We start from the raw sequence: 24,023 nt of genomic DNA on the forward strand, positions 1-24,023 counted from the left end.
TCCTAGGGCTAAAGCCAGACCCATTTCTGAGTCTGGGGAGTTGATATCATGAATGTTTCAGGGTTTGCTCCTGCGCCCTATGGCATTGGAGGCCCAACTCCCGGTGTCAGACCCAGCTGTCGTCCTGCCCCCTGGGAATTACTGAAGAGATGCTGAGCTGTGGCCTTGGCGTCAGGACAGTCTGGCTCTTCCTCACCAGGGGGAGCACCCCTGGACTCTTGAATGTACGACCTCGTGCGCTTAAAAGAGGGGCCCTCAGCCCCCTCCACCTGTGGGCCGCGCCCCTTCAGGGTCACCGAATGCAGCGCCCTCTGCTCTTGGGTTTTCAGGCAGGGCTATGAGCCATGGGGCTGAGCTGCCACCTTTTGTGGGAGAGCAGCCGTGGGAGGTCCAAACAGCTCTCTAGGCCACTGTTGAAGGCAGGGGTGGTGGTTCATCCACCCTGTGCCCCTCTCATCCTGTATTCCTGGGGCAGGGGCCTGGATTTGGCCCCGAGTACTTTCCCTCCCTTCCTCTGTTGCGGGGGGGAGCCTCACACAGAGATCTGAAGATGCGGCAGAGCCCCCGCCTGGCCCTGGAACCTTCTCCTGTGCCTGCCCTCAAGCTGGCGGAGAGAGCCAGTCCTGGGGTACAGCCCAGGGCTCCTTTCAGCCCCGGCCCTAGTTATCCTGTGAGAATGTTTTCACTGGTGTATTATTTTTTACTGGAAATGAGCCTTTTAGGAATGAATACAGACTGGTTTGTATTAAAACTGATAAATTCCTGAAGAAAAACCTGTGGCTGGTCCACGAGGCAGCCACTAACGGACCTACCCAGGGCTTCGGCCAGTGACCGAGCCCCTCCGCAAAGGTGAGGAGGGGAGGGCCCAAGCCTTCCTCCTTGCGCATCAGTGGGAGCGCTCGGGTCCGGCTCAGGCGCGACCCCTGGCTCAGAGGTCCGTGGCGCAGATCCAAACACACAGCCTGATCACGTGGAATGACACTTTCATTGGTGTTAGTTGGGGGAAGAGGTTAATGGTTACAGAGCCGGGGCCTGGGCCAACCAGGTCAGGCTTCCAGCCCCAAGGCGGGCAGTGGGTGCTCTTGCTGTGGTCCGACGCCCCTCCCCCACTGCGTCCTCTCAGGCAGTTATAGATAGAATAAATTCCATTTAAAATATATGCATTTCTCTCTGCTTAAAAAATAACATTTACAGTTGGGAAAGTCTGGACTTCGGGGGACCTGTGAATCCCACTGTTCCCACCCCCCACCAGCTTTGCCTCACTGAGGGCAGGCAGGGGCGGCGGCGGAGGCTGGCCTGGCCGCTTGTTTACATGTCCTGGGAAGACATGCGGGGGACCAGGACAGACACACCGCCTCCTCCAGCCTCTCGGCGCCAGGACGGCACAGTGGGTGGCCAGAGGGCCTTGGCACAGGGGCTTGATCGAGACACTGGGGGGACAGAGGAGGTACCCCAGAAGCCCGGCCACCACCTCCTTCTTCCTGGAGAGGAAGCTCTCACCAGGGTCCCTGTCCAAAAGGCAGGGCCGTCCCGTCAGGTTACACACTGGGAGGGGGCTCTGCTGAGGTGTCAGGTTCTGACGAGTCCCCTCAGCTCCCCTGGGGGCTGCCTCCCAGAGCCCTAGGGCCGACAGCCGTTGGCTTGGAGCAGCAGGAGGGACCCCGCTAGGGCGGCAGGGGCGGCGTCCGTGCCGGGGGAAAGGCAGTGGCTGAGGAAGGTCACGGTGGGCACTGCTGCGAGCTGCCAGCAGGTCCGGCTCAGTCCAGCATGGCATCCAGCTGGTTAGCCAGGGCGTCGAACATGGTGCTGATGTCATCCAGGATGTGCTTGGTGGAGGTGCCCGGGGGGCTGCAGCAGGGGAAGGAGCAGGTCAGATCAGCCAGCGGTCTGCACCCTGCCGGCCCTGGGCAAGGGGGCTGCTACCGAGAGCGTGGCTGGTGTGCGCACTTTGTGTGCGTCTCCTCCTAATTCTCACAACTTCCCGAGGCAGTAGGAGTTACCGTTCCCTTCCTGGCACAGAGACGCTGGGGCTCACAGGGAGAAGTGACTTGCCCAAGCTCACGTGCCTCTAAGTGGCGGCCACCAGGATTCCCTGCAGGTCAGATCCGGGTGACCCCAGGCCCAGGCTCCTCCCATCCCGATAGGGGCCCCCCAGCCTGAGGATCTGCCCAACGTGACGGTGACATCCCCCTCCCATCATTCCCGGAACCCTGGGAAAAGGCTTCAGGATTCGGGTGGAGCTGCTCCTAGGCCGCCTTCTCCCCCTCCGAAGCACCCAGCACCCCTCACCCCTCTCGCTCCTCAGCACCAATGCTCTTCTCCGCGGCCCGCAAGGCAGCTGCCAGGGATGAGCTGGTCTGCTCCAGTCTCTGCTGGGCCCGGCCTGCGCCCGTGGCCCCAGTGTTCTCTGGCCTTGGAGGGGGCACAGGGCGGGGGCCGAGCCGGGGAGCCAGCTTAGGGCCGGAAAATGCCAGCTGGGTGCAGGCCACAGACACAGGCTTGGGGGCTGTTCCTGCAGAGACAAAGAGGTTGGCTCGTGACTCAGCTGGGCTGGGCACGAGCCCTGCCAACACCACCCTCTCCCCGCAGGTCCCGCCTCATACCTGCTCCGGGCACCTTGAGGAGGGCAGCAGGGGGAGCCGGGGGCTCCATCTCCCCGGGCCGCCGACTGTTTTCCAGAGCCGGCCCCGGGCAGGGAGCCACGGGGGGCTGCGTCGGGGGGCTGGGAGAGAGAGGGGCTGGAGCTCCGGGGTTTGGGAGGCTGCTAGGGTCAGGACGGGGAGGGCTGGCAGAGGCCGAGGGGGACTCGCCGGGGGTCTGCGGGGACAGGGCGGCAGGGGGGCCGGGCGTGGCGCTGGCCACCCCGAAGGCCAGGAGTGCCGTCTGCAGTGGCTCCCTCTCCCGGCATTTGGGCCTCCGCTTAACAGTGTCTGACTCTGTGAGGTTGAAGTCGAGGCCAGCAGGCACAGGCGTCTCCCGGGGTGGGGGGCCCGCCGGCTTGGGCCTCTGTTTGATCGTCAGGTTCCCCTCCTCCGCGAACGGGAGCCCCTCCCCTGAGCTGCCCCGAGACGGGGGTGTCCCCTCGGGCCCTGGGTCCTCCTCCTCCGTGTCCGATGAGGCACCAGCCGGGGCGGGCAGGCCGGGGGGCTCCGAGGGGCCTGTGGGTTCACTGAGTGTTCGCCTCCGGGGCCCCAGGGCCCCCCCCTCCTTGGGCGCCGGGCTTCCATCTGGCGGCGGCGGCGGCGGCTCCAGGGTGGGGCCGGAGACGGAGCTGAGGCGCTTGGGGGGCGGGGGCGGGGGGCCTTTGCGGCGGGCCCGCAGGGCGAAGGACTGGCTGCGGGGCGCCCCTCGGGTTGGGGTCGGGCTGGGGCTGGTCCGGGCGAGGGCGCTGCGTCCTGGTCGCCGAGTGAGGGTGGCGTAACTGCCCAAGGCACTATCCACTGGCCCTTCGGCCTCCCCCTTGGCTTCCCCCTCGGCCGGGCTGGGGCGGCTCAGGCTGTGGGACCGGCGCTTGGGCCGAGGCGGGTCTGGAGGAGCGGCCAGGGGCCCGGCCAAGTAGGAGAAGGCCCGGGGTGCGCCAGGAGGCGGCCCTGGGGCTGGGCTGGAGGGTGAGCCCTGGGGGTACATAAAAACATAAGGGGGGGCCCCTTGGCCAGGAAGTGGGGAAGAAAGCTTAGGGGGCCGCTCTGTGCCCTCTGGAAGGTTCCTCTCCTGTGGGGTGTTGGGGTCTCCGCCACCGGGCTGGGAGGCAGGCTGTTCCTGCGAGTGCCCGGACCCCCGTGAGCGTGCCCCGATGCTCTCCTGGCTGGGGGAGCGGGCAGGGGGCAGGGGGAGCGGCTCGGGGCCACCCCCTGCCATGGCCGCCTGTAGCTCTGGGCTCAGCTCGCTGCCCTGGAAGGTGAGGAGGCGCGGGCCAGCCACAGCCGGACCGTCCCCATTCTCCAGCCCCTCGATGGCCATCAGCTCCGGGCCCCTGGCCAGCCGGCGGCTGCCGTCACCTGGGGCCTCCCCCTGCAGTAGGCCCCGCCGAAGCTCAGCCAGCCGCTTCACCCCCAGCATGAGCTTCTTCTGGTGACCTGAGAGGGGTGGACAGAGGCGGAAGGGTTAGCTGGGGCTGGGAAGGGCCACCCTCATCCCTCCTGGACCCCCGAAACATTCTGCAGACCCTCCAGGGCACGCGGGGGCCCAGCCAGAGGCCCAGGGCAGTCCTCACCGAGCTTGTTGACTCCGATCTCCTGCAGCTCCTCCCAGGTGAGGTCGGCCACCAGCCCCATGGAATCGTAGCCGCTGCTCGCCAGCTGCTTGTGGTACTGCGGCAGCCCCAGCGCGCACAGCCACTCCAGCAGGTCTGCCTGCAAAAGCAGCACCGTCAGCCCCCAAGCCAGGAAGGCAGTGCAAAGCCACAGCTGACGGTGGGAGCCCGTGCCCCTCGCCCACTCACCGGGATGTAGTTGGGTAACCACTCGGCGATGCTGAGCTGGGCGATCTCTGAGGCGATCTTCTTCCTGTGCCCGGGCTTGGTCACCCCGATGGCCGTCAGGTCCTGCCACACAGAGTCATGCCATCAGGCCTCCTCCTCTGCCCGCTGGTTCCTGCACTGCCCTCCCGCTGCAGCACCTACCTCGGGTGTCATGCGGCTGATAGTTGGCACGTCATAGCCAGCCTGCAGAAAGTGGGCAGTGTAGCCCTCCAGCTGGAACTCGCTGAGCCAGTTATGAATGGCCTGAGCATCCTGTGGTGTGGGGGGAGGGGTGAAGGTAATGGAGCTGAGTCTGCTGGGGCGGGGGCAGGGGCGGGGGTGGGGTGCCAAGGCCACAGACCTGCCACTGACCCCAGCCTCCCCAGGGGCCTGGTCTGAGAAGGGACTTAAGTCCACACTGAGGCCCATCCCAACCCCTACCCGCAGCCCCCTCCCCAGTGCAGGTCACACCTTCCCCTCCAGCAGCTGCTCCGGCCTCACGTCCTGGGTGAAGAGCTGCTCCCCGGAGCGGTAGTTGGCTAGAGGGCGGTGGTTTGGGTTGTCTTCGAGGAGGGAGAGAAATGGAATCAGGGTGGCAGGACGAAGGGGTGCCAAGCCCTCAGCCTCCCCACCTGCACCGCTCCTAGCCCACCCAGGTCCCAGTCTCCCTTCCTACCTGCCAGGGACGAGGGGTGCAGTCCCGGCAGCACCTGGTCCTCTCCAGCAGAGGGCAGTGGCTGGAGACAGGGAAGGAGCTGACTCTCACTTGGGGAACTGGCAGTGGGTGTGGGGGGCCCGGCCCTGGTCCCAACCAACGCCCCCCCCCGCCCCCCCACCTGGGCATTCTCAATAAGGAGGCCGGTGCTGTGGCCGTTGGTGCCCTCGGAACTCTGTCCGCTGCCAGCACTGCGGATGCTGCCCACGCTGCCCTCGCTGCCCACGCTGTTCCTGTCACCTGCTGTGGGGGGCAGAAGCCAAGGGGTTAGAGCCCCAGTTGGCCCTGCCAACAGCTGACTGGCAGCTTGCCAGAGCCAGATGTCTACCCCAGTACCCAGCACTGCCCCCCCCAGGAGGAGGTACCTGGGCTGTCTGGGCTGAGGCCCACCCGAGGCAGCTGGCCATAGCTAAGGGGGTGCAGGGAGTCATCAGCAGGGGGCTGTGGTGTCCTGGAGAGGCCTGGGCGCAGGGTGGTGGACGCACAGGGGAGGCGGGGTGCAAGGACGCCCACCCGCTTGCTGACCACTTCAACGATGCCCGGGGGAAAGTAGCCCACACGGTCCGTGCCCCTCTGGCTCTCGTGGATGTGGCCCTTCCAGCGGCCGTCGGGATGCTGCTCAAGCACCTGTGGCAGATGGGCCGGGGGACGGACGAGGCCATGGTCACATGCTGCACCAAGCGCCCAGCCCTGCAGCTGCGGTCCAGCTCTTCCCCTCCCCCCGGGAAGCTGGCCTCTGGTGCCCAAGTTGGCCCACAGCTCTGGCCCTGCCGCCAGCATCCAGCCCAATCCCCTGGGTGCCTCCAGGGCATACCAACAAGAGGCTGGAGTCAGCCTGGGTTCAGATCCCAGCTCCACTGCTTGCTAGCTTGTGACTTTGGACAAACTGCTTTTATCCTCTAAGCCTCAATTTTGTCAGCTCCCGAAAGGAAATGGTAAGAGCACCTACCTTACCTGGATTGGGAAGAATTCAACGAGGTCGTGCATATAAAGACCCTAACACAGAGCCTGATCCACAGTAGGTGCCCAAGGAGGTGACAGCAATCATTTGTGTTCTCAAAGGAATGCCTGCATTGGGTCCTCACCGTGATGACGTCCCCTGCCCGGACATTGAGGGCAGTGGGATCGTGGAGGTTCCAGAAATCCTTGAGTGCTCGGACCTTCAGGATCCCTGAGGCCTCTAGAAGAAGGAGGAGGACAGGTGTCATCTGAGGGTCCTTAGGGCATCTTCCCACCCCTCCAGTCCCCTGTTCATGACCCCCCAGACCAGCCCGGGGCCCAGAAGCATGGCATCCTCTCCTGCTCCGCTTCCTGGGACCCTCTGGAGCGGCTCCGGATGCCCTGGGCTGGGTCTTCTCCCCAACACGCTCACCCCGCAGTAGCTGCTTGATTTCACGGCTGGCCTGGGAGGTGGTGAACTGATTGACGATGTCCAGCGCCGTCTGGTTATACGTGTTCCGGATGTTCACGTCCACCCCACCCTGGGTGCAACAGTGCGGGGTAAGCCTGTGCTGAGCGCCTGGTTTGTCGCGTCTCCCAATTCTCACAGCTACCCAGCAGGTAGTTAACTATTTTCAGATTTTACAGATGAGGAAGTGGAAGCTCAGAGATAGGGTCATGGATGAGCTCAAGGTCACTCAGCTAGTAAAAGGCGGAACCGGGGCTTGAACCAGGTCCATCTGCTCTCCAGCCACTTTGCACGGCCCCCACCCATATGCAAAACACCACGTTGCCAGTGGAGACCCCCTCCCTTGCCTCCCCAGCCGGTCTTGGACCTGGCACCCGCTGGGGACCCGTCCACACCCGCGGGCTGACCAGGGGTCCACACCCGCGGGCTGACCAGGGGCCCACACGCACCTCCAGGAGCAGCCGCACCACCTCGGTCTTGCCATACAGCGCGGCCTCGTGGAGAGCCGTGCCTGTCTTGGTCTGGCGGTTGATCTCAATCCCAGCTCTCAGGAGCTGCCTGTGGAGGGGAGGGTGAGTTACTGGGGCAGAGAGCAGGGGGTGGGGAAGGAGAGGAAGCCGATTGCCGGGGGCTGGGAGAGAGACCCAGAGCGAGAGTGAAGAGGGCAGCAGGGCGGGGCACTGAGGGGACGTCGCCAGTCCCAGCGGAAGAGGATGAGGATGTTGGGGGGGCCCCGGTGGGTACCTGATGACCTCTCTGTGGCCGTTCTTGGCAGCCAAGTGCAGGGGTGTGGTATAGTTGGGGTCACACGGGTCCTTGGCCTCACCCTCCAGCAGTGCCACACATAAATGGCTGTTCAGTAACAGCTGGGCCACCTGCAGCAACCAGCACTCAGGTAGGGCCTCCTCCTGAGACCCCCCAGAACCCAGTACCCCAAGGGCAGCAGGCCCTACCTTGAGCCGTCCAAATTCGCAGGCCAGGTCCAAGGGCGTCTTCTTGGCCTTGTTGACCAGGCACGGGTTGGACTGATGCTGGAGGAGCATTTCTGACTGGGGTGGAGGGAGCCAAGTGAGGGGTCTGGCCTGGCCGCCCCCCATGCCAGCCCCCCTCTCCCTGCTCCCGTGCCCCTGTAGGCTGGCAGGGTCACGTACCACTTCATAGTGTCCATACTGGGCAGCCAGGTGCAGCGGGATCTGCCCATCCAGTGAGGCGGCGTTCACGGCCGCAGAGGCCCGCAGCAGCAGCCTCACGGGCTCCAGCCGGCCCTGCCAGGCTGCATAGTGCAGCGGACGCATGCCTGTCAGAGGGAAGGGGTTTCTAAAGGCGGTCGAGGGATGGCGTGGGGCCGGAGGAGGGAACCGAGCAGAGTCTGGAGCCACCCCAGCTGGAGGGGAGAAGCGAAGCTGGCTTCACCCGGGTTTGGTCAGGGAGAGGTCCCGCTGTCTGGGGCTGAAGCCAGAATCCCACCTTGTCCACCACGGATGATCTGGTGACCTTGTAATGGTGATGTAACCTCAGCTTCCTTACCTGGATAATGGGATGTCAGTACCACCCACTACCCCAGAAGGCTGTGAAGACTGAAGAGGTAAAGCATTTGCAAGTTCAGAGAAGCTATGCCAACATCTATTAGCAAGGCTACGATGTAGCAGGGGCAAACTCTGACCACAGGGTCTGGGGTGCGGGTACACTGGGCTCTCACCGTTGCTGTCCTTGATGTCAACGGTGGCCTGAGCCTCCAGCAGCAAGGCTATGAGCTCCAGGCTGCCCCCCAGGGCGGCGTGGTGGAGAGCCGAGAACCTGGTGTGGTGGGACACAAGGTCGGGGGTGTCAGGGAGCGGCCCCCCGCCCCCAAATCCTGGTCTTCCACAGCAGACCCATCCTGGGGGCTGTCAGGGATGAGTTATTTGCCACTGCACCCCCGGCCCCCCACCCTGCCAGCCCTGCCACGGGAGCACAGAGCAGCCGGGCTGCAGCATGAAAGGGCTCAGTGTCTGCGCTGAGAGGCCTGTTTGTCTGGCCTCCCTCACAGCCGGCCCAGGGGAGGGGGCCGTGGGAGCAGGAGCCCGAGGGCTCCTACCCTCCAGGGAGAAAGGGGGGCCCAGCAGGAATCTGACCCAAGGAGGCCTCTCAGAGAGGCACCAGGGCCCCCTCCCCTCCCTCAGGGATAGCTCCACGGGCAGGCGCGCGGGCAGGGCCCTGAGCTCTCGGCAAACACGCTTCAAGGGCCAAGTTTGAGGGGAAGGGACTCTAGGCCCCAGGTCTTTCCACTGCCCCTCCCCCCCCCCACAGTTTTCAAGAGGGACGGGGGCTCCCGCTCACCCATCAGCATCCTGGTAGTTGACGTTGAGTCTCTTCGTGGAGCCAAGGAGCTCTGGGGGTCAGAGCAGGAGGCATCAGGGCACCCTCGAATGAGCCGCCCTTGCCCACACCTGACCCAGCGCCCCCTCCCTGCCCACCTCCCGCCTCCAGCTGACCTCTTGGAGTGCAGGAAAGCACCTGCCCCATGGCCCTTTAGCTGTCAGTCCCTATGGCTTCCCACCCTGGCCCATCAGCTGGAGGGCGCCGCTGCAGCAGTGGCCTGGCGTCCCTGGGCCCCCAGCCCCGCTTGTTTATAGGGTCAAAGGGGGCGGAGATGGGGGGGACTGGCATGCTGTGCCCTCAGAGGACGGTCCCACGAGCGCATGGTTGGCATTCCTGCCTGAATGGGCCAAGGAGTGAGCCTCATTGTCCCACGGGCCGAGGGGGCTGGGAGAGAAAGGAGAGGGTACCAGAAGCTCGAGAGTAGAGGGCGGATGCCAGGGCTGGACTCAAAGGCCACACCGCCCGGCCCTGGGTCATCCCTAAGCGGAGCATAGTGGGGAAGGTGGCCTCACATAGACCTCACCACGCCCTGGCTCTGCCACATACTAGCGGTGTGATCTTGGACAAGTCACTTGACCTCTCGGGTTGTGTCCTCATCTGTAAAATGGGCTGATCACACAAGTTGCTCACGGGGGTTGCGAGTACAATGCCTGACCCTTGTGAAAGACGGAAGCTCTCACCATTCAGCACTCCTTACATGTTAGCCATTATTACCAAGAGGCTGTCCTCCAGCGAAAGCTGGTACAGTCCCCCCAGGGCCCCTGTCAGGGGAGTAACTGCTGACTCTGCACCCACAGGCTCCTAGCAGAGAGCTCTGTGCCCCAGGGAGCAAGGGGAGGATGCTGGTTCATCCCCCTCTCGGCGACAGGGACGGGGTTCAGACAGGTGTGCTCCACGTGTGAGCCAGGGTGTGGGAGGGGGTGGGCCCCGAGGAGTGTTGCGGAGGGGAAGGAGAGTGCCTGTCACAGGCGGGCCCCTGCCTCCTGCTGGAACCCACCCCTGCCGGGAAGGAGGAGGCCTGGCTCAACCCGGCTGGGCAGGGCGCCAAGCATGCTGGTCCAGGCCTGCCCCCCAGGCCCTGGTGGGCCCCTGAATACCCCAGCAAGACAGGGCCTCATTCCAGTAGGGAGGGACCAAGCCTGCAGTGAGGAGCACAGGATGGGAAGGGGGAGACAGCTACGCTTAGGGCTGAGGCGAGTGCGTTACAGCGAAAAGGTAAATACGGAGTCAAAGAGTGACGGAAGAGGTGAGGGGGTGGGGGCCACGGGAAAGAAACCCAGGCCTCCCAGCCTTCCTGTAGCCCCCTTGGAAAGTCCTTGTCACACAGAACCATTCAGGGCAGTGGAAAGAACAGGGGCCCTAGAAGCAGGAAGTGCGTGATTCAAATTCTTCTCCCTCTTACTGGCTGTGTGACCTTGGCCAGCCCTGGTACCTCTCTGAGCCTCAGTGAAGACAACGAGGTCATGCAGGGAAGAGGCACAGAAAGTCCCTCCAGCTACTGCCAGCCTGGACAGCCTGGGCTGGGGCAGCTCCGCGGTGAGAGGCAGCCCCTCCGGGGAGTGGCAGGACAACATGACAGAAGGGACAGGAACAGGGGCAGGGCCAGGCTGGGTGGCTCTGTTCTTTCCAGAACAATGGCCGGAAAGGCGGTGGGGAGAGGCTCAGAGTGACTGAACTGGGGACCTTCAGGGTGGAGGGTCCTAGGTTCTTGGCAGTGGCTCCCGGCACTTCCCCTGCGGTACAACCTTCTTCCCAGGCCTGGCTCTGCGGGTGGAAGGGTCGCTCCTCCTGATTTAGGCTCGGGCAGAGGATGTGAGCTCAGCAGGCCGCCCCCAGCCCACTCCATTTCCTCTGGCCAGAGAAGGAGACAGCTCAAAAAAGGGGGCAGGGGAGGGTGGGAGGAAGGGCAGAGGCAAGACCAGGGCAACTGCAGCCCTCTCCTCCCAGCCACCTGCTCCCTGAAGAGGACCTGGGTAGGCAGGGAAAGCCAGCCCCCAGTGACCAGATATCAGATGCAGCAGGCCGAGGGAGCACCTCTCTCTGGACAGCCAGAAAGCTTTAGCCACCGGCAGAGGGAAAAAAGAGGGAGCCCTGCCACCTCCCTTCCAGCAGTTTCCTTTGCCTTTCTGGGTATGGAGCAGGGGTTTCCAGCCTCCCTTCTCAGAACTGCTTCAGAATCACCTGAAGAACTTTCAGATTTGCAGAGTCCCAGGCTCTCTGTGATGATTCTGTAATTCTGGGAGAGACCGGGGAGTCTGTACTTGCAGAAGTATCCCTAGATAATTCTGATGGGCAGCCGAGTGCGGCAGCACAGGGCAGAGGGCTCAGGCTTGTCTTTGATCAGTCACACAATGGCCGTGTGACCTTGGGCAAATCACTAACCCTCTCTGAGTGTCAGTTTCCTTATCTGTAAAGTGCATGTAGAAGTACCCATCTCCCAGGGAATAGAGGGGATTACAATATTTCATAAACTGTAGGGTCTGCAAAGGTCACCTTGTGATCTCCTTTTTGTCACTAGCTTTCCCAGCTTCTCAGAGGACTGGGAGGGCGGACAGGTGGTTCCAGGACCCTATCGCTCTGTGCCTGTGCCTACACTCTGTGCAAGTCCCCTGGGGAGTCGGGGGAAGGATCATCTCCCTCCACAGATGTTTCCCCACTCTGGGCACAGGGGACCTTCCCGGAGCCTAGGAGCCTGGCTGCAAGGTTTCTGCCACCAGCCTCCAGCCACTTGCCCTCCTGAGGGCCTCACTTTGAGGTCTGAGGCCCCAGGGCTGTGAGGCCGGCAGCAGCTCAACCAAGGCCCTACTGGGCAGGTTGCCAAAAGCAACACAGAGGTGAGGGGAGGAGGGGCAGTGGCTCCCACCCTGGGGCCTCCAGGGCCCTCCCTGGACCCTCCTTGGCACCTTCCCCCATCGGGCTCACCCTGCATCCACTCCCCCAGGGCACAGAGAGCACCCCTCACGATTCCATCTCCCTACACCCCGGGTGTCCTGCCCTGGCGTGTAAGTGGTGACACTCACACACGTGCACAACTCCCAGGCCCTTAAAATCCTTCCTTCCGGCACCCCACACTCCCAGGTGTGGGTGGGGATAATTGGACATCTTCAGGTAGCCTGGGGGACTCCTTCCTGTGCAGAGGGCCAAGCTGTGTCTTGGGCTAGAGCCCCAGCACTCCAGAAGGACCCTCTCTCCCCCAGCCCAAATCTGGTGGCAGGAGCCATCTCCTGTCCCTGCTGGTCCAGGAACTCAAGGGGACAAGTCCAGTGTCCTCCTGGGACAGTCCAGAGAGCTTGCCCTGGAGCCCAGAGGTCTACTCTCCTTGCAGGGTCTCACTGCAGAGATACTCAGGAGATGGAAGTCAGGTGTGGCCACCTGTGCACAGAGCTCCCACAACCTTGTCGACTAGAGACCCCAGGCTGCAGAGAGGCCTCCAGAAAATTAACTTTGGACACCCCCCCCCCAGGGGACACAGGCAGATAAGTCAGGGGGATGGGGGCTTTAGTAAGCAGTTAGATAATGTTGAACTTTGTTTTAAGCAGAATTCCCTTTAAAAAGCTATCTTACAGATATCTCCATCAAGCTGACAAAAACACAGAGATGCTCTGGTTGAACTGGGGGGTGGGCGTGGAGGTTGAGCTCTAGCTATTCAGTCTTTCCCAACTCACTGCCAGAAACCCCACGGCTCCAAAGAACACACTGGAAAAACCACCTGCTAAAGGCAACTCCATGAGGGCAGGACTTCTCATTTGTCTTGTTCACTGCTGTGGCTCAGTGCTTAGAGCCTGGCACACAATAGGCACTCAAAAAACTTAGAATGAATGTACTTCAATCCTTTTACTTTACAGGTGAGGAAACTGAGGCCCAGAGAGGTAAAGTGACTTGCCTAAGGGTTCACAGCAAGGGGGACCCAACTTCCTCACTGGCTCTCCCACACAGAGGCACTCCCACCCCAAGTCCCCAGGTCGGAGTGACCGCCCAGGCCTCTCTCCACAGCCTGGCTCTCCGGGGAGGGTCTTAGCTGGATAGTCACCCCGTCAAGTACTCACTTGTCTTTGTGGCCTTGATCTTAGCCACCAGTTTCTGCACACCAGTCACATCTCCATTCTTGACAGCGAGGATCAGGTCCTGTTCTCGACCCATCCTGGTCCCTGGGCTGGGCTCTGAGCTCAGGAGTCCAGGGCAGAGGCAGGGAAACGGGTCTAAGCCGAGGTGTCAGGGTGCCATCCCTTGGCCCTCTGGAGGGCCAGGCGTCCAGGGGGAGTGTGTCTGGTGTCCCAGGCAGTGGGCTTCTTGTTAGGCGCTGACGGGTACCCCCTCAAGGTGCTTCGTGAGCTGCCACCACAAGCGGGAAAGCTGATCTCTGAGGGGGCAGAGGCTGTGTGGAAATCTGAACGGATATCAGCTTGCAGCTTCCGACAGCCCAGGGATGGGCCAGGACTGGGGGCGCCAATCTTTCCAACGTGGCTCAGGAGCACCAGTGCCCACCCAGAGAGCAGTCAGCATTCCCTCACACCTCAGTCAGCAGCGGTGGACATGTCTCAGGGGTCTGCAGAAGGTGTGGTCCGCTGAAGGTCTGCTGAAGGCTGGGCCAGAGTCTGTAAGGGTCCCAGAAGCAGGGCTCAGAGAAAGAACAGACAGGGCTTCCAGGGAGTCCCCCAATCACCCTGGCTGCCCTTCTGAGTCAAGGGAGGGGCTGAGCCACTCAAAAGGGGGAGGGAGCCGCCATGCATGAGAGGAGTATTTGGAAGCGGGGAGGTGGTGTTCTGGGAGGGGGAGGCTGAGTCACTGAGGCCCCAGGGCCTGGCAGCACCTCAACCTGGGGCAGGAGGGGCCCTGGCAGCACGACACTGGGGCAGGTCGGGCCAGCAGCCTGTTCTCCACAGCCTGAGGCTCTGACACCCACAGACAACTGGTGGGCCAGGAGGTGGGGCCTGGGAGGGTCAGGCACAGGCAGACGGGCAGGGGTCACCCCCTGTGGAAGGTGCCTGCCCCCAGAACCTCCCCTATCCAAGCTTTGCTGTAATAGCAAGATGCCCTAGCCCCAGGGCTCTTTATGAATTCAGAGGGTGGACTGGGGAGTTAGGGCCCCCCATCTCTGGCGGGGTGTCTGCCTGCAGGACAGGGAGGCTTTACAGCACCTGTTGTTGACCCATCCTCACCCCTTGTGTGGGATGGGGAAGCAGCTGGGCGGAGAACAGAGGTGAGAGCCGGGGCACTGCTGGTAAATGGGGCTGCCTGCCCTCCCAAGCCTGAATCTGAGGCCCAGAGCCCAGACTTCACTTTGGAAAAGCTTACGTCAGTTCCTAGGTGGCCGAGAATTTGTTGCCCGAGTCCTGTGGCATGAGACCTGTGCAGGCCTGGGGCCCTAGCTGGGGTCCTCTTACTCCCCAAAAGTCCCAAGCCCAAACCAGATGGCACTCCAGCTCAAGGCCCGCGGCCGACATTGGGGGAGGGCGCCCCTGGCAGTGCATGGGGTCGGGCTGGCTCCCCCGCCCCCCGGAATGCCAGTCCAGCGCCGCGCAACCCCCCAACCCAGCCCAGCCCAGGCGGACCGGGGAACAAAGCGGCGGGAGGGACCGGGAGGGCCAAGCGCCGGAGGAATTGATGCGGGAAGACGGTACAGGGGAGCGAGGAGGACGGAAGGACACGACAGATGAAGGCGCCCGCGGATCCCGCAAGAAAAGTTAGTTTGTGCCCGCCCTCAAGCGTGCTGACCCCCAGATCAGTCCCCGCAGTCTCACCTCTCCCAGCCTCCCCGCCGGGGGTCCGGCAGGTCCTGCTCGGTCCCTGGCACTCCGGACGGCGGCTCCCACTGCCCCCCCTTATCCTTTTTCTCCTCCTTCTCCTTTTCCAAGGCCGGCTCGGCGCCTCCCGCAGGAAATCCCGCCCCTCCCCCCTCCCTCCGGCCGGATCGGGAGCGGAGGGACCGTCCCGGCAGCGCAGTCGGACTGTCAGTCAGTGCCTACGGCCCCGCCCCGATCCGCGTCAGGCCCCGCCCCCCCCTCTGGTCCGGACCGAGGACGCTGGCCGGGTCAGCGCATGCGCCCAGGTGAAGCGGCGTGGGTGGGGCCGAGAGTGCGCGCAGCTGCCTCCTGGCTGTGGAGCCCCGGGCGACCCGGGGCTCTAGAGTTCAGATCGAATGGTGAGATACCCTGTTTGTGACTGGGTGGGACAGAAGACGTGATGTGAAGGGATCTGGGAACCGAGACCCAGGAATCCCACTTGGGAAGACCCCCTTCCTCTTTGACCCTCGCCCTCCCCGGGACTCCCGCGGCGACCTCCGCCCGCGGCCAGAGTCGCCGACCGACAGCCACTGGTCGGAGCAATGGTGCCACCTAGCGGACTGTGTCGGAACGACCCACGGTGGCGGCGGCGGGGACCCCAGCCTTGAGGAGGTGCTAATGACGGGCTGGGGTGGCGCTTCAGCACCATCGTGGGTCGGACAGCGCCTCCCCCCAACCCGCCCCGGCCCTGGAAACCCGGCTTCGGACCCCCTAGGAAGGGACCTAACGGAAGACCCTGAAGGAACTCCGAACCTCCCTAGACTGCACCTGACAGCCCTCGGTGACCTTCAGTTTGTGAAGGTGGAATTCAGGAACCCAAAGCTCTCCCTTCTCTAAACCCCCTCTTCTAACCTCCCTGTCCAGCTTGGGTGGTGGGGACTAAGCAGCCCAGGGCTGCGGAGGGAAGGGTCACGCATTTGACTCTTCATACTACACTTTTCTAACGCCGGGCTCCTCAAGTTTTACTAGAGAGAAGCCCAGAGGCGGGCTGGGGATAGGAGAGGGGAGCGCCTCCCAATCCAGAAACCTGCAAGCTCTCCGCCCCCGGAATCGAGGCACATGTTTGTGGGCAGCCTCTAGGACCCAGGACACCCAGGAAGGTGGAAAGCAGGTGGGTTGATCCGGAGACCCGAGGAGCAGAGGTAGGATCCGCGGGCGCTAGGGCCGCGCGGAGTTCCGGCGGTGGGCGGGGCGTGGGCGGGGCGCGCGCGCGCGCGCGCGCGCGCAGCGGCAGACCGCAACCCCATGGAGCCCGAACCCGAGTCAGCCTCGTTGGAGGTGCCTGCCGGGCGCGTGCTCAGGTGCGGCGCGGCCCGGCCCGGGGGAGGCGCCGGGACAGCGGAGTGGGCGCCGGGAAGGGCCCGGGCACCTGGGACGGGGATCCAGGCCTGGGCCGAGCGGCCCCGACTGCGCGGCGCTAACCCCTCGTCTCTTCCTTCCCCAGTGCCCCGGAGCTCTTCGCTGCCCGTTCCAGGTCCCAGAAGCTGCCCCAGCGCTCGCATGGCCCCAAGGACTTCCTCCCCGACGGCTCAGCGGCCCAGGCTGAGCGACTGCGAGTGTGCCGCGAGGAGCTCTGGCAGCTGCTGGCGGAGGAGCGCGTGGAGCGTCTGTGAGGGGGCCGGGCTGGGGTGGGGGCAAAGCCGGGGCGGACGGACCCGGTAGACTAATCCGGTAGACTGAGACGGACCCCTCCCTACTCCTCGCCAGGGGCAGTTTGGTGGCCGCCGAGTGGAGACCGGAAGAAGGCTTCGTGGAGTTGAAGTCTCCTGCGGTGAGCGGTGGGGTTCAGAGACAGGGGACCCGCCTTCTCTGCCCTCCTGGCTCCTTTGTGACATTTGGTCTGGATCCCACGCAGGGTAAATTTTGGCAGACCATGGGCTTCTCAGAGCAGGGCCGGCAGCGGCTTCACCCGGAAGAGGCCTTGTATCTGCTGGAGTGTGTGAGTGGGGCCCTGGGAGAGTGGAGAAGGGGTTGGGACCAAGGAACCGGAAGGACGTTTTTATTGGAGAAAAAGTATATACAACTGAGTATTCAGGGAGCTTGTAACCTGATTTCTAGAGCAGGAGACAAGAATACCACGCAGGGAGCAGGCATTCCAGTCGAAGTTATTGATGCTGCCTCCCTCTCCCCCCTCCCCTTCCTGGTTGGCCCTATTCTTGCTGTGATGAGGGGGGCGTAGCACACGGATATCGGAGCAGGGAAGTTGCCTCATTGGCTGTGCCACTGCAGGGACGGTTCACAGGCTGAGCTGTTGGCCCCGCTTCCAGGGCTCTATCCAGCTCTTCCACCAAGACCTTCCACTGTCTATCCAAGAAGCCTACCAGCTGCTGCTGACTGAGGACACTGTGACTTTCCTGCAGTACCAGGTATCTGCCATCCTCTCGCTGGAGAGAAGCCACCCATCCACTGAACTAATGAGTATTTATAAGTACCTCCGAGGTACTAGGCACAGAGCCATGTGCTGAGGCTACAAGACCTGCAAGGGCTCTGTTGTCATGGTGCTTACATCCTAGTGGTGGCACTTGGGTAATATATAAGTAAGCAAGCAAATGGATGATTGACTTCACAGCTGAGTGCCAGGAAAAAGACAAAGAGGAGGAGGGGCACCAGGCTAGATACAGAAATGTGGACACCATGATGGCATGGATGGTATTTCAAAGCCCACTGGGCTGTATGGAGGTGTGGCCAGAGTAGAGGGCTGTGTCTGAGACCGGGGGCACTCTAACCTGAGGAGGTCAGGGGGAAGATAAGGGAACTGAAGAGGGTCTGGCAATGCAGGAGAAAAACCAGGAGAGGTGGCATCACAGACGCCAAGAGAAGGTCTTTCCAGGAAGAAGTGCTTGGCTATGTTGAAGGCTTGAGAGATCAAGCAAGCTTGGGGCATTCCTGCCTACATCTCTCAGATATGGATACAGGGACACAAGGATGAACATGTGGTTCACCCAAAGACTATTCCCCCCCATCCCACCCATCTATGGAGGTGCTGCGGGGCGGCCAGGTGTCCACCACCTTCTGTTATCTTGTCTTTATTGTAGTCAGGAGCTTCACTGGTGACAGCTTTGGTATCAGAATATTCTAGGGTGTAGTTTTTTTCCTGGCCCATCAACTATCAGCTTTTTGGGATTTGCGTTTAAATTAAGAAACCGCTAAATGTCGTTTGTGCCCACAGTAAGTGAGAGACAGGAATTCAGAGACTTGAGACCTTAGTTTGGGGAAAGCGTTTATAATGGAGTATGGTCCTACCAGTCCCAGGGTTTGGAATCTGGGGGTGTGGTGAATGGCTTCTGTCTGGGGAAACTACTTGTTTTCAAAAGTGGACGTCTGACCTCTACTTTTTTATCTTTTGAGGTCTTCAGTCACCTGAAGAGACTGGGCTATGTGCTTCGGCGATTCCAAGCAAGGTAAATCCCTATCTTATTTCCCTCGAATTTATTCTAGTCCTGGAACCTGGCTGACTGGCCCCAGAGTAGAAAGTGGCCTCTCCTTACCTGGAATCCTTGGGGAACTGCAGCTTTCTGAACAGGCTGGAGGTGCTCTGTTGAGAAGCATGTTGGGACAAATCTGGGTCATTTCACCTTATCCTGGGCTATCAGATTGAGCCCCATCTTCAGCCCGTTCACTCCACAGATAACAACTGAGCACCTACAGCTCAGCGTGAGAATGAAGATACAGTACCGGAACAGTGCCTGGCACTTAGTAGGTGTGCAAGCAGATTTGTTAAGTGAAAATATGAATGAAGGACCAAGTGAGGAATTAACAGCTGAGTAGGGTTTCACATTCCTTTTGCTAGGTTAAATGTTCTTTCCTTCTGGGTCTTCTGAGCATCAGCACCTTAGTAATCCAGCACAGCTAAGAGCCACAGAGACTTTCAGACTCAGGAGGAGAAACTGGTACAGCCTTTGCAGGTTCACAGTATGTCACAGATGCTGTAGAACAAGCACATCCTTTAATTCTTGAAAGTGGAACGTATCTTAAGGAAACAGTCACAGATGTGTGTGTAAGTTCACCTGTGAAACGTGTTTATTCATTCAGTCATTTGCTCACCAATATTTATTGACTGTCTACTGGGTGCCAGGCCCTATGCTGGTTGCTGAGGAATAGCAGAGAGCAAAATCACTGCCCCCACAGAACTTGTATTTAGTGGGGAGCTTACATGAAACACCATCACTTTGCGAAATCAGTGATTTTGGAAACATACTATAAGCCCAACAGGGAAAGCATGGTCATACAGATTACAGTTTATCCCTTAGAGCAATGCTATTTGATAGAACTTTCTGTAGGGACAAAAATGGTCTGTGTCTGTGTTATCCAGTGTACGTGGCTTGTGTAACCATGGGACTGAGTTTTTAATTTTGTTTAATTTTAATAGATTTAAATTTAACTTAAATAGTCCCTTTTGTCTAGGGTTACCGTATTGGACAGTACAGCCTCACAGGCATAAAAAAATCATGGCAGGGAAGAATGAATAATGTCCATAATATACTGTTGAGTGTAAAAAAAGACTACACAGTAGCATGTTAGTACAATGTCATTTTTGAGAGGGAGAAACACAGAGAAAGACAGTATGCGTGTTTGTAAGAAACAACGTTGCAGTAGTATCTATGGGTTTTATTTTCATTTTTCTTGATTTTCCAAGTTTTCTCGTCCTCCTGATTTTTCTCACTAGGGCTTAATTATTTATTGCTGGCTCTTCAGGAGCCCTGGTTTCAGGGAACCTCTGTTCAAAGGTGCCATTGGTGAGACCCAGAGGCCTGGACAAAGTTGCATGGACAGGCCCCCGTGTCTGCCCCCACGTACCCCGTGTGCAGGTCTGCCTGGGGCCTTAGCCCTTGGTTATGGCTCTAGCCCTGGCCCATGACTTACTCTGAGCCAGTCCCTCACACATTCCGCGGGGAGCACCAGACTGAGGAGGTGGATCTGTTGCCTGCCCCATTCTCACCCACAGCTCTGTCCTGTCCCCTTACGAGAGGCAGCTGAACTTGGATGGCAGTGTCCAGCGCTTGGAGGATCGGAATGGCAAGAGGAAGAGGAGGAGCTCCAGCTCTCAGTAATGCTCCCCACATGGCCACTCCCCAGGGAGAGCCTTGAGGGAGTGCTGGTGTTTGGGCCTTGGAGAATGCCCGGGCTTAAGAGCTGGGCTTGGGCTCAGGGAGGCAGTAGGGCACGTGTGGGTCGCGTGCACCTCAGCAGTCAGGAGCAGATGTGCTGCATTTCCTCCCCACGTCCCTCAGGTCCATTAATAAGAAGCCCAAGGCCCTGGAGAACCCCCTGCAGGGGGTGGATAGGACACCCGAGAGCCTGGCGACCTCCAGCCCACCTCCCCGCAACCAGAACAGCCGATGCCCAGAGGAGAAATCCCAGGAGTCAAGCCCCGTAAAGGGCCCCATGGGCCCCTTTCAGCTTCTGGGGTCCCTGGAGCCCTGCCCTGGGCTGGCCAGGGAGGGGTTGCGGTGCAGCCAGGAGACTGGCAAAATGGAGAACGGGGTCAAGGGGGCTTGCAAGCCACGCTGGAACTTTGAGCAGATCTCCTTCCCCAACATGGCATCAGATAGTCGCCATACCCTCCTGCTTGCCCCCGCCCCAGAGCTGCTCCCGGCCAACGTGGCAGGGCGGGAGACAGACGCTGAGTCCTGGTGCCAGAAGCTAAACCAGCGGAAGGAGAAGCTCTCCAGGCGGGATCGGGAGCAACAGGCAGAGGAGGCCCAGCACTTCCGGGAGGATGTAAACTCGGATCCCGAGGTGCAGCGCTGCTCCAGCTGGCAGGAGTACAAGCAGCTGCTGCAGGGACGGCACCTGCAGAAGACCCAGAGCCGCCCCCCACACCTGTGGGACCAGCCTGTCACACCCTTGCTGAGTCCCGGTCAGGCAGACTCCCCAGGTACCCCCTCATCCTGCCATAGGCCACAAGACTTTGAAGGGGGCATGGATTGACCACAACTGATGGAGGCTTAAGGAAGATGGGGGAGGAGAGAGCTGTCAGTGGAGTGGAACCCACAACGATAGTCCATTCTGGGAGGCAGCAAAGAGACCCAGGTGGGAAGGTTTAGAAATGGCAAGTCAGTGCCCAAGGAGAGGCGAGGAGGAATGAAAACTACAACCACATCCTTAAAATCATAAACGAGATGCATGTGGAGTGGCTCTGCCACCAACTGGCTGTGGTTCCCTGTTCTCCCACCTCTGTCAGAGGAGAACAAGGGGGTGACATATTGGTCAAATAAACAGAAAGCTTCTCGTATGCCCTGCATGTTAAGAATAGAGAACTAATAGGCAAGAATTGTGTTAACGAATTCGAACGACCGTCCTTAACGGGAACGCGGTGAGTTGTAAGGAACTAGAGCAGTGTTGTCAGAGCAGTTAAATTTGAATTTCACATAAACAACTAATGTTTTTAGTATATGTATATTCCAGAAGTTGCATGGGGCATACCTATACTAAAAAAAAGAAATCTGCTAAATCTGGCAACCCCAAACTAGATGGCAGATTCAGAAGTGTCAGGGGGAGTCTGGAGGGTCGACTCCCCTCACCAGCGCCTTATTTTCACCATCCTTGTAGCCACAGTCCTTCAGCATATCTCTGTACTGCAGACGACACACCTTGCTGATGGAGGCGCGCGGTGAGTTTCCAGGTAGTGCCTGTCTCCACAGTACTTTGGGTGCCGGCAGGAGTTGGTAGCTGGGATTTTACTCCTGAAGTTGGGCACGAGCTGGGGGAATCATTCTAGAGACCCCTACCCTGGGCTAATATTCATGTATATCTAGGGGAGAGGGAGAGACAAGAGTAGATTTTTTTCCAGGTTCTCAGATAAGGTAGCCGTCCCTCCTTAGTCCCCCTGGACGAACTGGGGGAGCGAAAGGGTGGTGTGGAAAGAAAAGATGGGGGAGGAGAGCCCCTGTTTCCTAAGGTTTCTCACTCTGTCCTCAGGCTGGTGGAGAAGTCTGGGGGCTTGGAGATCAGCTTTGATGTTTACCAGGCCGATGCCGTGGCCACCTTCCGAAAGAATAACCCTGGCAAGCCCTACGTCCGGATGTGCATTAGTGGGTACGGGACCAGTGAGCATTTCCCCCGGGCTGCTGCCAGTTCTCTTGTAAACCAGCTGGACCTCCTCTCCATGCCCCTGGCTAGTTCGTCAGTCCCTGAGAAGAACCAGCGGTCCAGAGAGAGGCCCCATAGCCAGTTAGTGCTACAGGAACCCAGGCTTCCCAATCCTCACCTCTCATGCCTGGCATTTTCGAGTAGTCTCTCTCCTGTGCCACTTTAGTCCCAGGCTCACCCAGCAGAAGGGATGTGAATCAGAGGGATTTCCAGGCCAAGAGTGGCGAGAACCTTACTCTTCCTAGTCCCCTTACCCAACCAGGGCTCTGGGTGTTACTTGGAGAACTTAATCAGAGCCGTGCAGTTTGCAGACAGGAGAGCACAGGGGCCAGACTTCTTGTACCCCCAACTCCTGTCTTACAATTGCCCTTCCCTGGGAGCCTCAGAGGGCTGGGTTCTCAAAGCCTATGGGTGGGCTCTGTTCAGGTCTCAGTCTAACCTTGATTCTCGCAGATTTGATGAGCCAGTCCCAGACCTCTGCACCCTCAAGCGGTTGTCCTACCAGAGCGGGGATGTTCCTCTGATCTTTGCCCTGGTGGATCACGGAGACATCTCCTTCTACAGCTTCAGGGACTTCACGCTACCCAGGGATCTGGAGCACTGACCACGCAGCTCTGGCCGGGCCAGGGGTCTGCTCTGAGGGACCTGGACTGTCTGCTCTCAGGGACCATCTCAGTTGCCTCCTACACCCAGACTCTGACCTGTAGCTTCAGAGGCTAGTCTGGGCCTTGGCCCTGGGTGTCTGATGCTTGCAGGAGAGGGGAGCTTTGCCCCCCACTACCTGGCTGCTGCAGCACTTCCATGCCCCAGGCCTGAGATTGCTGCCTTGCAGTAAATCCCCTTGGAACTCAGGACTAGATTTCAGAGACCAGCGAGGCGGGGCAGAAGAGAGGACTCTGTGCCTTTAAATGAGAGGGTGCCTGCTTCTTGCGATAAAGCCAAAGCCATTAAAAAATAGATCCCTTTTTTGCTGTGGCTGGATATACTGGATGAGTCCTCCCTACCCACCATCCCATTGTCCGTGGAACTGGCCCCCAGGCACTCACCCCTGCTGTATCCACCCACAGAGAGTACTTCGTCCTCCGGTGCTAGAGCTAAGAGCAGCCCTCGGGAGGGCAGGAATGCGACCCGACCCTTTCTCTGGGAAGTCACTGACTTCTAGCTAGCTTGGCTTTCAGAAGGGTGGTCCGAAGAGGGAAGATGGCATTCCACTGCTCCTTCCCTGAACGCAGCCAGGTCCGGGTAGAGGGGCGGCCGAGAGGCGACATGTCGGTGTGGCTTGAATCCTAGTCTTTCTGAGCTGTGCACTGGAGCGTGCAGTTCACGCCTAGGCCTCGGGCCTGGCCTCCGCGCCCCTTCCGCTCCTGTCTCTCCTCGTTCCTAATCCCCTCCCTCGTCGTGCTGAAAACTCCGGTCGCTGTTGCTGCCGGTGACTCGGAGGAAGGTCCAGGCTTGGAGGCCGCCCAGAGAGGAGGCGCCTCGGCGACACCCCAGTCCCCAAACCACCTAGTTCTTGGGTCCCGAAACTTGGCCCTGTGTTCGCCGGTCACCCTCTCTGATTGGGGTCTGTTCCGAGGGACCCGGACAGGAAGAGCCGGCCGGGCTATGCCCCTCCCTCCGGGGCAGCTCGGGGCCAGGTTGTGGGAGGGACCGTTCCCCTGGTTTAGGAGGTAGCCCGGGGCAGCCGCGCGTTCCGGGAACTATTTCCTCCTCCGGGAGGCGGCGGGACACTGGGCGCGGCGCGGCGTCCTGCGATCAGGTGCGCCCAGGTGAGGCCGAGGGCGGGCCGGCAGTGCCTCGTACATATTCACGCGGGCCTCGGCCCCGCCCCCGCGGTGCACGGAGCCGCGGATTGGCCGGAGCACGGCCCCCGCCCTCCCCGAGGGCGCCCGCGCTGCGCTCGGCCTCTAAGGCGTTGCGCTACCGGGGGCGGGGCCAGGCCCAGGGGGCGGGCCGCTGGGGCGCTGCGCTCCGGGTTCCGCGGGCCCGGCCGGCTCACCCTTTATGTAAATAGCGGCGGCTCCGCCCCCTGCTCGCCGCGCCGGAGGTGAGCAGGAAGGAGACTGCCGCCCAGCAGCCCGTGGGCGCGCGGCGGAGCGAGCGGAGCCGGTGGCCGGCGCCGAGGGACGCGGAGGCCTCGGACGGGGGCTGGCCTGGAGTTCCAGGTGAGGTGAGGGCCGGGACCCACCTAGTCGAGCCCGCCCC

General features: G+C 60.9%; 2 protein-coding genes across 2 annotated transcripts; one reads left to right on the forward strand and one right to left on the reverse strand.

The window, feature by feature from the left end:
- Window positions 1–1,757: 1,757 nt before the first annotated feature.
- Window positions 1,758–13,083, reverse strand: CASKIN2 (CASK interacting protein 2). The gene is made up of 19 exons (XM_065896443.1): window positions 12,990–13,083; window positions 8,902–8,953; window positions 8,282–8,379; window positions 7,734–7,879; window positions 7,536–7,631; window positions 7,327–7,457; window positions 7,032–7,140; window positions 6,547–6,655; window positions 6,260–6,354; window positions 5,540–5,801; window positions 5,296–5,417; window positions 5,136–5,196; window positions 4,931–5,022; window positions 4,622–4,732; window positions 4,442–4,543; window positions 4,214–4,352; window positions 2,604–4,076; window positions 2,290–2,512; window positions 1,758–1,848 (listed from the first exon to the last, which is right to left on the reverse strand). Exons 1-19 carry the CDS (start codon window positions 13,081–13,083, stop codon window positions 1,758–1,760), a joined length of 3,606 nt encoding a protein of 1,201 aa, XP_065752515.1.
- Window positions 13,084–15,971: 2,888 nt separating this feature from the next.
- On the forward strand, window positions 15,972–22,422 carry TSEN54 (tRNA splicing endonuclease subunit 54). The gene is made up of 11 exons (XM_065897566.1): window positions 15,972–16,027; window positions 16,171–16,335; window positions 16,434–16,497; window positions 16,582–16,665; window positions 16,994–17,092; window positions 18,075–18,127; window positions 19,672–19,773; window positions 19,958–20,604; window positions 21,279–21,339; window positions 21,648–21,764; window positions 22,272–22,422. The coding sequence occupies exons 1-11, from the start codon at window positions 15,972–15,974 to the stop codon at window positions 22,420–22,422; spliced, it is 1,599 nt and encodes a 532-aa protein (XP_065753638.1).
- The last annotated feature ends 1,601 nt before the right edge of the window (window positions 22,423–24,023 follow it).

This window comes from Phocoena phocoena, chromosome 19 (assembly GCF_963924675.1).
Source record: "Phocoena phocoena chromosome 19, mPhoPho1.1, whole genome shotgun sequence".
Lineage (NCBI taxonomy): Eukaryota > Metazoa > Chordata > Mammalia > Artiodactyla > Phocoenidae > Phocoena > Phocoena phocoena.